At 37.6% G+C, this 16,584-nt stretch overlaps 1 protein-coding gene across 3 annotated transcripts in view; it reads left to right on the forward strand.

Moving 5' to 3' along the window:
- MACROD2 (mono-ADP ribosylhydrolase 2) overlaps positions 1-16,584 on the forward strand; it is an 891,460-nt gene that overhangs the window by 268,368 nt on the left and 606,508 nt on the right. For all 3 annotated transcript variants that reach the window (XM_054194034.1, XM_054194036.1, XM_054194035.1), the window contains exon 5: positions 2,594-2,710. In XM_054194034.1, coding sequence (XP_054050009.1) covers positions 2,594-2,710 — 117 coding nt within the window. The remainder of the gene's footprint in view (positions 1-2,593; positions 2,711-16,584) is intronic.

The following is a 16,584-nucleotide window of genomic DNA, read 5'->3' on the forward strand; positions in this document are numbered from 1 at the left end:
GATTTTCCTCCGTTAAGAATTTAGTTTTTTTCAATTATGTTTTCATATTTCTGGAGGCTGCTTCAATTTTAAAGACTGGACATGGACCTGTGTGGAACCAGCTCCAGGAAACTAGTGATAGACCATCCGTAGCATAGCTGTATGAGCATTACGGGCATGCTTCTTCCATCATGAGATGGTTTATGGATGGGGAGCCTGTGTGTTGGCCGTCATAGCTGATCTGGCACGTGGTGTGTTAACATAACGGGTACGTTAATACATTGCAGATTTAGAAGTGGCAAATCTGTGCTTCCACTTCCCTGCCAGAGGCGGTGGTTTCTTTTTGCAGGCTCTGTTGTTTGGCTGTGCTCTGAGCTGGACTTGGGTTAAAATCAATGGAGTTTAGGGAAAAAGAGGTTGATTTATCCAGCTGAGTTGGTTGAGAAGAGAGTAGCTGAACAAATCATTGTACAGACACTGCTCAAGGGAGAGTGCCTACTTGTCCCTAGATCAGAAGGATGTCAGGGGTGGAAATGGTTAATCCACTGCCATGGACTTGAGCCCTTGTCCAGTACTCATGAGGTGAAAGAATTCTTCCTCTGTAAAGAATTGTGCAGAAAGTGCTAGTCCTAAGCATCAGTGCTGTTTTTATGTTAATGTCTCAGGAAATATTAATGTTGGTAAAGATTGTGGTGGTGGTGCTTATAAAAATATACTTGAGGTTTCAACACATACTGGTTTACTTATCCTGCTTGGTTTGGAAAAGCATTTAGTAATTAAGTTAAAATAATTAAATCGGATATTATGAGCACAGGATAGATTTCAAGCATTCTTTTTTTCCCCTCGAGGTTACAAAATATTATTCTTGCATTAGAATCTTGCAGTCTTGTTGAGCAGAGATTTTGGGTAAGTTAAAAGCACAAGTTCAGCTAAGGTAGAGTAAGAAGACTTGGCGTCTTGGCATAGACAATGCACAACGAGCTTCTGACTGGTGGCTTGGCATCCACATTCTTTCCAATATGAAAGTTTTGTAATTGAAAGTGCAACATTACACGATTCTGTAATTATCTGTCTAATATAAAGTATTTCAAAATGACTTTTTAAAAATAAATGGCACTGTGTCCAGGGTGAGTATTGGAGTATTACAAGGAACCGCTTACACAATTTTACTGTGTCATCTCAATATTAACGCTGGCGTAGAACACCTCGAAAAAGGCAATTGAGTTTTTAACACTTAGTAGAAGGCGGCTTCATTCAGATAACAATGTTATCTTCCCCTCCACTTGGGGATGCGTGGCGTCAGGGAAATATTTAACACCTTGCAAAACCAACTGTGCTCTTAATGCAGAAAGACCCATCGCCATTTCCATTCCAGCTTCAAAGAACATCTTGGGTGAGGGAGTTATTTGGTCTCCTTGCATCCCGGTGGGCAGTGGATGGTAGGTAGGTGTGCTGGGTGCCCAAGTCTCATATTGCCCAAATCTTGCGATGCGAGCCTGTAGAAAGCTACACAGGTTATGCTATGAACAGATCACGTGCGTCTCTTGGAAACCCATCTCCGCTTGGCTTTTCAAACCTTTTGTGGTTTAATTGCTTCAAAAATGCTATTGGGAACTGCTGTAGTTTTGAACTGGTTAAGCCTGAAAGAAAATATTGAATGACAGGCATACAGAATCTTCCTTTCTTATCTCTATAAGTAATTTGTTTAGCCTTTATACTTCAGCTTATTTTACCTTTTTTGAATTGATATTGTAGTTTATATGATGATTATTTCTCATAGTTGAACTTCATCGTTGCTGCTGACTTAGGGCCTTAGTGTAGCTAATATGTTCATGCACACAATTTTCCCTTTTTTTTTTTTTGTTTCCTTTTTCTTAAACTTTTTGCCGTAATTACAGTAAATGATTTCTTTGATTGCATGTTGAGAGGACAGAAATGCTGTGCCAGCAGCCTTTTTTTTTTATTCTTTGCTGCTGTTACCATTCTTTCGCTGCCCCCCGAGGGTTATAAGATCTATGGACTCTACTAATTTTCTTGCATACGTAGCTGCAATTGCAACCTTTAGTAATTATTTAATTAACTCCAAAGTATTGCATAAATAATGCAAAATTTTAAAATGTAAAAAAGAAAAAAGGTCAAAACAAGGTATTTCTTATATTTCAAATCCACCAGCATTATTCCTTGGAATGTTTGTATAAGGCATTAATAGGACGGTGACATTACATGGTCTGCACAATTGTAGAAGCGTCAGAGGCGTGTGGTAAAAGAGAGTTTGGCATTTAACAGGGGATCAAATTTGTTTTCATAATTTGTAGTGAGAATTTCTTAGAACCTTGAATAAGACCCTTTTTAATACTGAAAATTGAATTCTCCCTTACCTTTTCTAGCTGTTTTTGGTTAGCAGAAGTTGACTAAATATTATTTTTTGGATAAACACATTGACTAATGCTGGCAGAAAAAATGTTTGTATGCATTTGGATATCTACTTATGGATCAGCGGGTCTGCGCTGCGAATGTAAAAATGAGCAGTAAATGTTTGTGACGGCATATTTGTGTGAAGGCAACATGAAGACTGGCTTTTAATAAATTAAAATTTCTGGCTTTGCTTTTGTAGTGGATGGCTGTATACACAGAGCTGCTGGACCCTGCTTAGTTGCTGAATGTCGCAACCTGAGTGGCTGTGAGACGGGGCAAGCCAAAATTACGTGTGGATATGACCTACCTGCAAAATGTAAGTCAACCCTCTCTTAGCGTTTTCTTTTTGTTTTAAGCACATGGAGCTGGTATGCATACTTTATTTCCCTCTAGTCTAATTCAACAAGGTATTCATTTTACAAAATTAGCAGTGGGACTTAATTAAGCATGTTGTGTAATAATGTCTTCCCCTCAAAGCAATTCAGGCTTTTCTAAACGATTATTTCACCTATGTTATCCGATGAAAACCTAGATGTCTCTAAAATATAAAGCATCTTTCATGTTTATTTTTTGCAAGCTAAAACATATCCTTTCATATGCATAATAAAGGATTGGAAATGCTTTATGAAGTATGAACAAAATATACATTATCATATTTAAGTTCCATGGAGACAATTTTTGGAAATGTTGCATATTTCATACTTTTCATGCAGATTCCTTGATTGTGAATAGTTTGAAAGCCGAGGAGATCAAAGCGATGTATTGTGTTTTCAGCTGCTACGTAGAGGCTGATTGGCAATTACTGTGAAGGCATCTGCCACACTAGCTTTCAACAGAGTGCAGCTCAGTGCTGGAATGTTTTTGCACGTTAAAAGTGGAATTGTCATCAAAATCCCCATCTTATTTAAAATAGGAAGATGGGTATTTGACCTTGTTGCATAGATGTTGAGTTTGTCTTGGGAAAAAAACCTAACATGTTGACAGCACATTGGTCAGCCAGTCTATTACATAAGAATAAAAAGTGTGAAATCTCTGCAAGTTAGGATCTTACAGAATAGTATATTAAGATACGATGATACAAATAGCAAGACAGCATTACAAACAGCATATAACTAGAATTCAAGATCTCTTTTCTTTTTATACACAGTTTGCACTAGGAACGTGGCTCATTCAGATATATTTAGATCTGCTTTCTTAATTTGTTCTACGTTTTTTCATGTAAAATCAAATGCTTACTGCAGTAGCAGGTATCTTTTTAGGTTCCTGTGGCCATTAATGCCTTAGGTAAAGAAAAAGATTGAGTTCCCAGTCATTTGTTGGCTTTGCTATGTTTTATACATAGTTTTACCACACGTTAATGGTTATTTATGGAAGGTTAATTTGCCTAGAGGTCAGCGAAATTGTTGGGGAAGATTCAATGTGGTAGTTATGCTGAGTTTGTATACGGCCAAAATTTTCACAAGATTCCTATAAAACTGAAAGGATTGTTTGATAACACGTTGTAATTTACTCTACTGGGGATTTTTGATGTTTAGTTCTTCCCCTTTAAAAAAAAAAATATCTTGGAAGGGACAGAAAAACTGCTCATGCATAGGTGCATGACTCGTCCCATGTATTTTAATGAGAGAAATTAAACACAGGGTACCAAAGCAACGAGCACTGAACTGTGCTAGAAAGAGAAAGGGTCAAGTCTGAGGTGTGGCTTCCCTTTAAATTTTATAGCAGATAAATGGGTCTTGCTTAAGTTAGGTTTGTAGAACGGGATCCTGTTTGAAGACTATAGGAAATTTTTTTTGTTTTAGTCTTTATGTAGGACTAACAAAACAAAACAATGAGAAAACCCGTTATCACTTGCAGTTGGAAATAAAGCCTGTAACCAGACACAGAGAAAAGTCAATATTCTGCCTAATCAGTATTCTTAGAAATTGAAATTGCATCAAAGACACGTGCATTTCTATTTGATCATGCATCAGCATGAGATGGGGAAAGGATACATTAACTGACAGGCACAGGGAGGGAAATGTACAGTTTGCATGCAGAGGCTCAGAATTAGATACTCATGATTTCTTAGGGTTTTTTTTTTTTTGTGTTCACCAACTGTTGTTTTCTTTTACTTTTCCCTTAAGAAGCTTTTAGTTGCAGGCTCATTAAATTACTGTACCTTCTAGACCATTCATCTGAAAGTTACCAAACAATCGAGAGACTGTTTTCATATTTTAAAAAGCTATAGAGCCACCGGATATCTTTGTCATTCTGTGTCACTTTGTCGTAATAGTACTTACAATTTAACTGTGGAAACTATTTTACATCTGATTTTTCTGGTGAGAGCAGCAACATGACTTCCCCATCCAGATGCGCTGTGATGCAAGTTTGTGTGTCGGCAATTTGTTGAAGGTTATAGGTGAATGGATAACCGCCAGCTTTCACAATGAGTTTGCTTTTCACTTACCTATTTGTAAATAGGAGACCAAATACAATAATCCATTAACAGTTTGAGTCGTGCAGTGATTATTTTGCCTCTGCTCTTCTCATGATTGTTGTTGGATGAATAATGATAGTAAATGTGAAACATATTTCCTAGCATGAGGAATTGTTATTTTTTTGTTATTTAACAGAACTGCAAAATGTTATAGTCGCGTTTCCTACCCCTGGGATTTTCCCGTCTCTAGTTCTTGATCCTGAAATGCGTTGCTTGGAAGCAGTTTGCTGAAATCAGCAAAGCTGCTCTGGGCCGGAGCAGTCTGCACGTGTGCCCTGTGATGCAGGATTTGGGCTTAAGCTGAGGACTCCATATTAAAGACGGTTTAGTATTCAAAGATCACGCAACGTATTGCTTTGTTTTGTAGACAGCTTGGAGGAAGTTGGAGTTAAATTTGGTGTTTGAAGGGAAGGTATGCTTTGTTAGGAAGCTGGTAGTTGGTAAATAAAAACCACTCTGGCAATCTCCTTTACGACCTATTGCATTTTTATTGAATGCTTTGCTGTATTTACTTAGGTTAAATAAGATCAGGCCTGATAAACGATTTCTTCACAAAGGAAAAATGGAAAAATAATGTCTGACTGAAAAATGCAAAGATTTAGGGTACAGACTAGCTTTCTGTGATTTGTTCTTGTTGCATCTGAGTCAGAGAATTAGTTTCTGAAATACACAAGTAACAGTAAATGTTCAGGGAGAGAATACATAAAATAGTTCATTTTTTCCTCATCTTTTTATCCTAATAGCGTGAACAGACCAACATTAGCATGTGTATAGCCTAGAGATGTTGCTTTATGAACTTTTCAAGATCTATAGTTTTGAATGCCAAAAAATAGTTGGTATGAAAATAGAAGTGAAATCAAATTGAGTTTTCTAATTGCCAGTTAATGTAATGTTCAGTACAGTTTTACAGAAGTCAGTGTAATCACCATCTGCCTTCTGTGCTGCAAAAGCCTACACAAAGCCCCCCCAAATGCCAAGTGAGTTATTTGCTGAATACATAATTTGGTTGATGTCATCTATTGTTGTTTTTCAGCAAACACCTATGCAGGCGCCCACATCTTCATAGTGCTTTGGAGGGCTGGAAAAGGCAGTGCTTTTTGCTCTGAGATACTTGCCTTTAATGCTCTCCCAGACCGATCATCAATTATTTAGCTTCTGTACTTCATATTGTTGTTCCTTTTAAAGAAAAGTTCATTCTAAATATTGTACAACTGGTCTTCAAACATTGAGCAGTACCCTGATACCGTCATGCTTTAAATAACAGATGAACAGTATCTGTTTAAAGCTCTACAAATGCTTGTTTTCTTTCTCATTTGATTAATAGTCTCAGTTGGCTCTGCTGGCAGAAAATGGTCTGAATGTAAATTGTGTTTATGGCTGGAACCAAGGGTCCGTAACAGCCTCGTGGCTTGTTATCTGCTTGCAGAGGTTCACCATAAAAAAAAAAAAAGACCCTGTCGGAACATATTAAAAAATACAGTCCCATTCTTCAGGGTATTTAACAGGCTTCAAACCAATTGAAGATGTGGTGACAGCATCCAACGCAAGGAATTGGTACCTGACCTTGGCAGGAAAGGACCACCAAACTAACTTTTTTCTATTGTTTATATGTCTAGTAATAATTTCTTTCTTTTCCTGAGAAATGTTTGATAATAAAACCCCTAAACGTGGGAAAATAAAATCTTACAGCCTCTAATATGGGATAGAGCAAACCATCTGAAAGGTGGACTTTCAGTGGAGGTACCTCGGTGGTAATGCTAGGCAGTTTCTAATAGATTGTTTTATGTTGTTAATAAAGATATAATATTTAGGATAAATTTCTCTGTTTGCTTGATATTTCTAGTACGTTAAGCAATGCCCTTTAGGAAATACTATATAAGGCATAGTCTTCTCATCCAAAATCACTGTGTAGATCAATGTGGAGTAATAATGTGAGCGTGCTCTCGAAGACAATTCCTGCTGTGAAATAAGTAGTTAGGAGGAGTGCTAGTATTAAACGCAGTAGGAGGAATCATCCTTTAAATTTGTTTAATCAGATTAAAAAGTGGAGATTAAAAAGTAGAGACTAAAAAGTGTGCTTCCATTATATAGACATAATTTTCTGGATTTAGAAGATGAATATTTGGAGGGTATTATTTTAAAGTAAGGCTGTAAAGGTAGGGATTTTAAATCTCTCCGTATTTGCTTGGAGATCGCTTACAGAGCTGTAATTAAAAGGTTGATTATGCAGAAATGGAACTCCAAAACTCTGCTCCATACTGCAAAACTGATCAATTGGAAAAATGGGGCAATAATATTCAAGAATATTCTCCGAATTTCCAGGATTCCCCAAAGAACTCTGTTTGCTTACTTTCTTTTAAAACCTTGCTTGATTTTAATAATACATGAATTTTGTTACAAATTATTCTAAATTTCTGACATGTGAGAGTCAGAGAGATGCTTTCTTCCACGTGGTTCTGATGTACAGAACATTATCTTTTCATGATTGTTCAGTTTGCTGCCTTCCTGTTCCTTCTGGAAAAAGGTAAGTCTGGGAATTGGAAAATAAGTCTGGGAATTTCAAAGGAAAGCATTAAAAGTGAGGAATGTGTGGCGAAGAGAGAGGATTGCTTAGAGAAGATTAACTTGGTTAATACCTCCCTGTTGGTCAAGGTCCTTGGTCGTCTCTCATAGTTGCTTTTAAATATTTAAGTGAAAACAGTTGTGCCACCAGATGCGTAAATAGACTGAAAGTGGATGAAATTTCAGTTGAAAAAGGCTGCTGATAAGTATAGGGTGACAAAAACATTAATATAATTGAAGCTTCATAAATGTTATGATAGTTTTCCAGGAGGGACGTTTTTGTACTCTATGTCATAGCTGAATAGCATCACTTTATTGTCAGCATTGTGCCCAAACTGTGTGACACATACTGGAAAAAATAATCTAGCTGGAAGAAGCCCTAGTTGGGTATTTCCTGAAACACCGCTGAGCTGCAGCCGCTGTTTGCCATCCCTTTTTTGTATTTCTTAAATCTTTATCGTTGTTTAAATATTGAAAACTAAATTTAAAATGAAGTAGAGGAAGTTAATATTAATCAAAGGTCCAGGACTCCTTGCTCTTGAGCGATGTTTTTGCTGTTTAGGTATCTTTGGGAAAGGATTTTTATGGTTAACAAAACCACCTACTACGTATTTGTGCTTTTTTCTTCTGAGTTGTGTCTAAATTTCAAAGCTGTTTTTTATAAGCTCCGTTTATGTATTTCATAACCATTTTGAAAATAATTGCAGTGATGTCTTTATTGTGTTTTAATTCGCTCTAATTGACTCCAGTCATCTTAATGACCTGCTATATTCACCGTTAACAATAGTATACATTGCATATGCTGTAAATGTGTTGGAATGGGAATATTAATGATTACTTCTTCGATCCTAAAACCTGCTTATATTTTAGAGAGGGTTTTACAATATATTGTAAGGTTTTATGGCTTATCTTTCCCTTATGTACACCCCCCCCACATATACACACAAAGGGAGAAGTTAGGACTCATGGGGAATAATGGGGAATGCATTTATCAACTTCAGCTAAACAAGTTCAAACATCTAATTCTCTTCCAAGTCTGCTCAGGGTCTGTCATCAGTTTGGGTAGGAAAAGGACAAGTGCTGTAGCTACCAGTTAAAATGTGTGGATATGTATCAGGAAGAATCTTCCACCACCAGAGTGTATGGTCTTTGTCTTTGGATGCGAGCCCAGCTCATATACATTTTTTTAATGGATAGATTCTTTAAAATTTAATTTGTGAATGGTCTGGAGTGCGCATTTGTCAGCGCTCTGTGTAGTGTCACGCTGTGGTTAACTTGCGGCATGTACTGCTGGAAATCCTCATTTCACATCAAATTGTTCAGTTAACAGATGTATGCGTTGTGGCTAAAGGAAATGTTTTACTATTGATCCTCACTGCTAAATCTAAATATTACTCTTCTGGGCATCGCTTTTTACAATCTGGTCATTGAACATTGAACTCCAAGACAGGAGCAGGCACAGACAATCTAAGAGGAGAACCGAACCGTGTGCTCAGTGATTGGGGCCACCATTAGCTTAATAATGCGTGTATTAATATGATGTAATGGTGGGCGGTAGAAACTCGATGCCATGAATTTCCCTCCCTGGCCTTATTTCTGTAATTTTGGACATGTAAAATTTCGGCAAAGGTCTAATTCTGATGTTACTGAGAGCAGTTCCAGAACTGAGTTTGCAGCGTAGTGTGGCGGTGACGGAAGCCCACGCAGTTCCCTGGCGTCAGCGTCTGACATGCTGGGGTTTATCCTCTGGATACCCCCTTGGTGAAACAGAGAGTAAGTTACAAGGGGTAAACACTTTCCTAATGCTTCATTTATGTGTAAGGTGCTATTTAAAATGTCTCCTAATTCGGTGAAAAATAATTTGCACCGGAATACGCCTTTCCACACTGGTGGCGTATAGTCATTCCTCAGGCATGTTGGCGCTGCAACAGGGCGTTGTGCCCCTTAAGGCTAATATATTTTCTTTCCTTCATACTTGGATGTAGTTGGTCATTTTTACTCAAATAATAATAGAAAAAAATAAGAAGTCCAGTGTGTAGCAGAAAAAGAAACCAGATTCTGATCGCTACGGTCAGCTGACAAGGAGAAGGGGTTATAAGGGAGATGTTTATGCTCCTTTAACTGCAGTGGTTGCTGCTGCTCCCACTCTAATGCCTTCTCTCGGTAGCCAAAGCCTACACTCAGTACTTGAAAAATTAATCTTTGATGCATGAGATTTTGTCTGCCTGAATTTTGCTTGTCTCATTTTTAAATGGTGATAGAAATTGCTTACTTTAGTAAAACACAACATTAACCTCATAGTGTGTTGGCACTTTGTGATTTATACTGGTTTAGTCGCTGAAAAATACGCAGCCTGTCTCCCAAGCCTGGATTTAGCTTATAAAATATGTTGGCACAGGCTTGGGGCTTGAATTGGAATGCTGATCCTCCGTCTCCCTAGGGTAGGAAAAAGGTTTAAAATTGTAGCCTCTCGGAGGTCGTTAACTTCATATCATTTCTTCAGATTAATAATAATTATATTATTGTAGCTGGAATGTTTTAAAAACAGTACAGCCTAGTTTTCTTTCTTGCAAGCAAAGTATAGGGTTCCTTTTTGTGCTGAATCTGCGTATTCCTCAGCCAAAAATATGGCAAATTATTTGCAAATGGAAATAATCAGACCATAGGTAATAAATAAGGACATAGCTATTTTTGTTCTATTATTTTGAAATAAAGCAGAAGGAATAACACGGACGTGAAAGGTGCTGTGATTCTTTTGAGTTATCCTTCACTCACCCACAAACCTTGCTGTTTACTTGAGGTTAAAACTGCTAATTTTATATTTTCTGAATATATTTTGAAAGAATCTTACAGATGAAAAGCGGGACTGTTTTGAGAGGAGGAGTTTACTTGTAATCTACTTCCTTTAGACCAGTCTAAAGTGGATAGGATGGGAAGGTTTTGTAAAATGGTTTTAAAAATATTTTTGTCTCCCTGAGCAGAGGAATCTTGAGGCTCTTTCACGTAAACCAAGTGCACAGACCAAAACATGTTTCATTAGTGAAAACTGAGGTCAAGCATTCGAAACATTTCTCTTCAGGAAGAAGACATCAGGTGTGAGACTGCAGGGCGTAAATAATGTTTTAATTGCTGTAGGAAAGAATCTAAATACTGATTAACCAGATAGTTTAAAAAAAAAGGGGGGGGGGGGGGAAGTTGGTATTATTTTACATGCTGAAGATGCTGTTTTACTACTGGTGAAAAGAAACCATCATCCAGGATGTTTTGCCTTCAAGTATGGGGATCAAAATCACATGGATTTTTGTTGTTGTGCAGCACTAGAAATTTATGAGAAATTAGTTCCTCTTTTTTTTTTTTTGGTTTCTGTTAGCATCCCCCTTTTCTTAACATTGTCTTCGCACTAAAACTTCTCTTTTTTTTCTAGTTTTGTTTGAAATATTTCTTACAAGTTGAAGAGGATACATTAGGTTTTATTTTTTCATTTCTTCTTAGGCTTCTCAGGTTCTTTCTTTCCTTTCTTGGTATTTGTGAATTTTCGATGATGTTTGTGAAGATTGTTGAGTTATCATCAGTGATCTCGTACCATTTTACCAAAAAAAAAAAAAAAAGAAAAGAAAAGATAACCAAGTGATGGAGGGGATACATTTACATCACTATATATCTATAGCTATACATGTATTTATATTTTCTCTGTGCATGCTAGTCAGTTTTGCAGATTACTTCCACTATTGTGTGACTTGCAAATGTTCTACCACTTATTCTCTTCTGGACCGATGGCAGCATCTTTTAGTTTGATTAGCTGATAAGAAAAAATAGGTTCTGGATGTCATTGATTTTTGGCCATTTTCAGAATGCTGGAAGAAGAAACATTGTTAGTTTTTAGTGGTTTCAGCACGGGGCTCATCTTGCTGGATTTGGAGTGAAGTTTCACTGTGGGAATACAGAGGAACTTTGACATGTATCATCTCCAGGGCACAGCAGTCACTCTGATCTGGGCTTTGCACCTTTCTGGATGTCTTTGAGTATTAACAACAACAAAAAAAAAAAAAAAAAAAAAAAAAGAAAAAAAAAAACAAACCAAAAAAGACCCAGCGGTACTCCAAGTGACTGATAATAGTTCTATGACCAGGTTTAGGAGGAAAATGTATTAATGCAAGATACGGTACTTTTATTGTAAACTTTTTTTTATAGCTGTTTCTGCTCACATGCTGGTTTGTAGGTGAGTATAATTTGTATAAAATAATTTACACAGTAAGAAGCCAGAAGAAAGTGTTAATTAAACAACTGTCACCAACGCTGAGTTACAGCTTCTTACATACTCTTCCTTAGCTATTTGTCATGCTACAGATCTCTCTTCTGGCTCCTGGGGAAACTGAGTTACGCTGAATTCCCTTTAACCTCAGCCACAGTGGTCTGAATTCTTTTATTTTCTACTGATGTATCACAGAGAAACGTCTGATCATTTTCATGTTTCAACGTGGCAAATCCCTGCGCGCTCCTAAGTATGCTTCCTATTTAGTTTTCAATAAAAACAGTTGGTAGCTTTCCAAGGCTTTTCTAGGCTTATAAATAAATAAATACATAAATGAGAAATGCTTTGCAACACTAAGAATAACCCTTTTGATATCTAATTATACGTATGTCTGTCTGGATCACATTTGGTTTTTTACAACTTTCTTACTATGCTTTCAGTATAATTTTATACGGTGCGTGCTAGAATTAAAACATGTGGGTTGGTTTTGAGAACGTAAGAATACAGTAAGAATATTGTTTAACATCTCGTAGCCTGCATGGGCTATAAACAGCAGATCATCAAGACTGTAAACTGCTTAAAGCACCCTTGAACACAAAGAAGAAAACGGTTTCTCATTGAAGCTTTTTGTTTTAACAGTCGCATTATGCGTTTTTAATTCTCCAGTAGGACTGGGGGAACTCTCTACATGTTACATGTGAAACAAAGAGGGGGAAAAAAAGCCCTGAGACTTTGAGAGGTGTCATGGATAGCAAATAATGTCGCGTAATATGCTCTGAAAGCCTGCAGTTTTGAAAATCACAATTCATTCAAGTAAAAGATTGCATTTGTGTCAGGTGTAATCCTGTCAGAGGTGTAATCTTGTTTAAAACAACTTTTTGTTCACAAAATGTAGCAGAAACGTTTCCAAGAAAGACTGTTCATTTAAAATTAATTTGTTGTAATACAGCCCTATTCATGAGAAGCTGAAAGTGAAGTTAACGCAAAATTGACCGGGGAGCCTTAAATATTGTTGGATTTCTTTCAGTTTAGAGAGTTGAACATAAACAAAGACGCAAAACAAGTCATTTTAAATTAGAATCTTACATTTGGCAATGAAAGACAACTTCAGAAAATGAGTGTTGGCTTTGAATTATTGGCTAGAACTTAAGACTAAAACTTCTTCCCCTTCACAGCCAGGATCCCCTTATTGCATGTTTTTTGAAGGGCATAAAAACTCCCCACCTCTTGTCATTTATAGGTAAAGAATATTTATTACCTGTCTTGCTTAGGGGACTGTCTGTAAATAAGAGACTGCGTTCAAGATAAAAATTAGTCTTAGCCAAGACTGATGTTTCTCTCTAGATTACAGAAGAAAACCAAAATAACCCGCCTCCCCTCCCCCTTCACCCACCAAACAACAAAAAAAACCCTTGTTGGGTTAAAATTTTTACAGTGGTGTCGTGTTAAAACGCTTCCAGTGTTGTCCTTGCCTGCTCCTGAATTGAATTAGCTGTGGTGTGGCACTGCCACCACTTTGGGCTTTTTTGGATTCGCTGCTTTTGGTAAGGGAAGGGACGTATCTGACAGCCCAAACTGGGATGTGAAAGAAAATCTAAATTATGTCTGATAAACTGGAATGCCACCGTGTTAGCATGGGAATAATTAGGGTAGCAGTAAAGAAAACTTGTGTACAGGTTTCCCCCCATGGGGAATTCAAAGGCCTCAGAGAAAAGGCACAAGACCTGTGTCAGAGGTCTGTGAATCTTACAGATGCTTGAATGTCCTATCGCAGCTACAGATCCACGAGTCCTCTTTCTTCATAGAAGTTTAATTATGCAATTGGGATATCTGGGTTTTTCTCCTTTTTAAAAAAATTAAATATGGAAGTGTATAAGTTCCCCAGATACTTTTTGTCAAATTAATGTAATTTGTAACACTTAAAGGTCTCTAAAAGCACGGTAAGATTTCATTTTATTTTTTCCCGTGTCTTTTTGTTGTTGATTTTAGACAATGCTTTATTTAGCTTTTCCACCAGATGGTTTTATCAAAAAGAGCAGTTAGTTCATGGGTCAGAGAATCTCTTGTGATCATACATAGAGGGTGAGGCTGAAAATGAGAGAGGACTTTTTTTGGTCTTTTTTTTTTTTTTTTTTTTGTTGTTGTTGGCAACAATATTTTAGGGGCACAATGACTATGAATAAGAAATCAGGGCGGCACAAATGAGTAAATCCCCCATATGGCAGACACAGTGTTTTGAAAGGAAATCCTCTAAGGTGGGTCAAGTCCTCACCTCGTGCACCAAAGAGCTTGGGGGACTCTGGCCTTTTTCAGATGTGATGCTGTTTGGGGTGTCGTGTGTTCCTGTGCTGTATGAAGAAATTGTAGCTGCAGAGCCCCTTCCGCTGCTGTTGCTCTCCTTCTCCCAGACAGCACATGCCTGCAGGGATGAAGACTTTAAGTGCCTGTTTAAAAATAAAAAACAAAACTCCCCTGTGTGTAACCCCATTAGACAGGTAGGTCGGCATGACAGCGATGGGAAAGTGAAGGTTTCCGAATCTGACCTAGGCTGACTGTCTTTTAACAAGAGAGTTAACATAATTTTTTCAGGGCTTGGAATATTCTGTGCTTAAAAAATATTCTTTAAATTAGTTCCAACTGTGGACGTGAATTTTATATCAGAGTAACTTACCCACTGAGAACAAACTGAGGGTATCAGCGCATTTCCAGTAATCCGTTGAACCAGCATCAGTTGGTACTAATTTTCTGTCACTGCTATTCAGTGGCAGATCTGAAGCAGAAGCGTATAGGCAAATGTCTCTGAAGCCCATTATCTAATCTAGTTCCTCATAAGAATCCTATTTTATTAAATAAATGGAGATTCATATTAGACGCAGGTGTGGGAAGTCACTGTCTCGTGTTTTTCCAGCAGCCTGCCAGTGTGAGCAGCCTGAGATTTCCATGTATCACTGTGAAGTGAATGAACTGTTTCCTAATCTGCCCAGTCTTTTGGGAGGTGAATTCAGTGGCTTTAAAACTGGGAAAGCTTTGGGCAGGGCCGATTGTACTGAGCCCTTCTCTGAAGCCTCTGGACTCTGGTCCCGTCTCAAGCTGTCATTTTTGGCCACACATGGTACACGTTTGTTCTCTTCTCACACTTCCCTCACTTTTCCGCATTACCCAGCCAGCCACACTTATCTCCCTGCCTATAGCAGAGGAATTCAGTGTGTTTCTTTGATACTGCATTTAACTATTACCTCCAGGCTATCCTTAATACAAACCAGTGGTAATGCTCATTTGGATTATTGTGTATTTTATTGGAGAAATTGTAATGGACATGTGCAGTTGATATTTGGAAAACAGTGTATTTACCTACCAGTGTTTTAAAAAATAAAATCACCCCTATTGGCTTTTCAACAGCAGGAGCTGTGATTTGGCTCCAAGCCCAGCATCCATTATATCTTGCACCTTTAGCCTCCAAATTGATAAAATGGCAGGCGTACGATTAACAGATTTAACTACAGTGTCTCTTATCTAAATGCTGTGCTTGGCGAGTACATTATCCCTCCTTTACCCTTGCATTTTTCTAGTTCTTCAAACTCCCCCCTCTTTCCAGCACTTTCTTGGGCAGTCACTTTTAGTGGTGATCTCTCCTTATTGTTATTGTGTCTCTTCCTAGACCGGCAGAGCATCCTTGATCAGTTTAGTGTCTTCCCAACCATCTCACACCCTTTTTCAGCTGTCTTTCCTTCTCCATTGTCCAGCTTGCTTCTGTTTGATGTGAACTCTTTTTCAATTTTTTTGATTTTAGTGTTTACCTCTATTTCTTCCTTCCACCTAATGAAAGGAACACTTCCTCTTGGTGCAAAGTTGGGTCTAAATCTTGGGTTTCATTAAAGTCAGGCTAGTTTGAATTAAGGTTTAGGGTTCATTCCTGCTAAATGTAAGGGAAGCATCTGAGCTTGGGCTATGGGGAGATGACAATGCTACCATCTCAGAAGCAAACCAGTCCTCTTTCATCAGGTGTCTGTGTAGCTAGGCTCAGGCATTTCCAGTTGATCTGGAAATATTATTTTCTCATCTAAACCAATAAGTTAATTTAGGCCATAGTTAATTCACAGTACGAGTTCAGTAACTAAAGATAAGTTATTTTTCGCCTCGGTTATGCACCTTGTTTTGATGAATGCATTAAAAAGATGATTGACATTTCTTTTTTACCGCATGAGGAGTGATACGTGCCATAGTCTCTTCTATACATACAGGGAATACCCCTTCATTTTTAACAATTGCAGCTGTTGAAACACTGCTTGTATATCATTGATCAAACCATACACATTTTAAAATGCATTCCTTCTGCTTCCTTCCTATCAGATGTTGAGAAACGGTTGATTGCAATTTCTCAAAGTTGCAAGAACTAGTCTAAGCTTGTCTTCTGATCAAATAAAGTCTTAAGACATAATGCTTTATAACAGGCTAGACTCTGTGATTAAACAGAGTTTTAACTTGTGAATACTTGACCAAATAAATGCCATAATCAACAGGAATAGATGGCATGCGATGATTTGCTGGGTGTGAAAATCCTCCTTTATTAAGGCATTTGTTACTTACTTTCATGACATGAGTTTCATCTGTGATCAGTCTCATAATATGGATAGTATCAATGAAATTATCAGTTTTGTTTTGTTATGCTTTGTTTTTTAAATAAACCGTGGCTTTTCACATTGTTGTGTTTTGGGCCTTCATGGAGAATTATGCGTTGAACTGATGGGCTGAACAAATATTTCTTTCCCTTGCCTACTGTAACATCACTCATGACTAGTTATCCTATTATAAATGTCTTGACACTTTGGTAAAAATTATGCTTTTCTCCCTTTGGTTTTTGAAAGCTGGAGAGACTTCCTTGTTTCTTAGCTTTTAG

This window comes from Rissa tridactyla, chromosome 3 (genome assembly GCF_028500815.1).
Source record: "Rissa tridactyla isolate bRisTri1 chromosome 3, bRisTri1.patW.cur.20221130, whole genome shotgun sequence".
In the NCBI taxonomy this organism is placed as follows: Eukaryota; Metazoa; Chordata; class Aves; order Charadriiformes; family Laridae; genus Rissa; species Rissa tridactyla.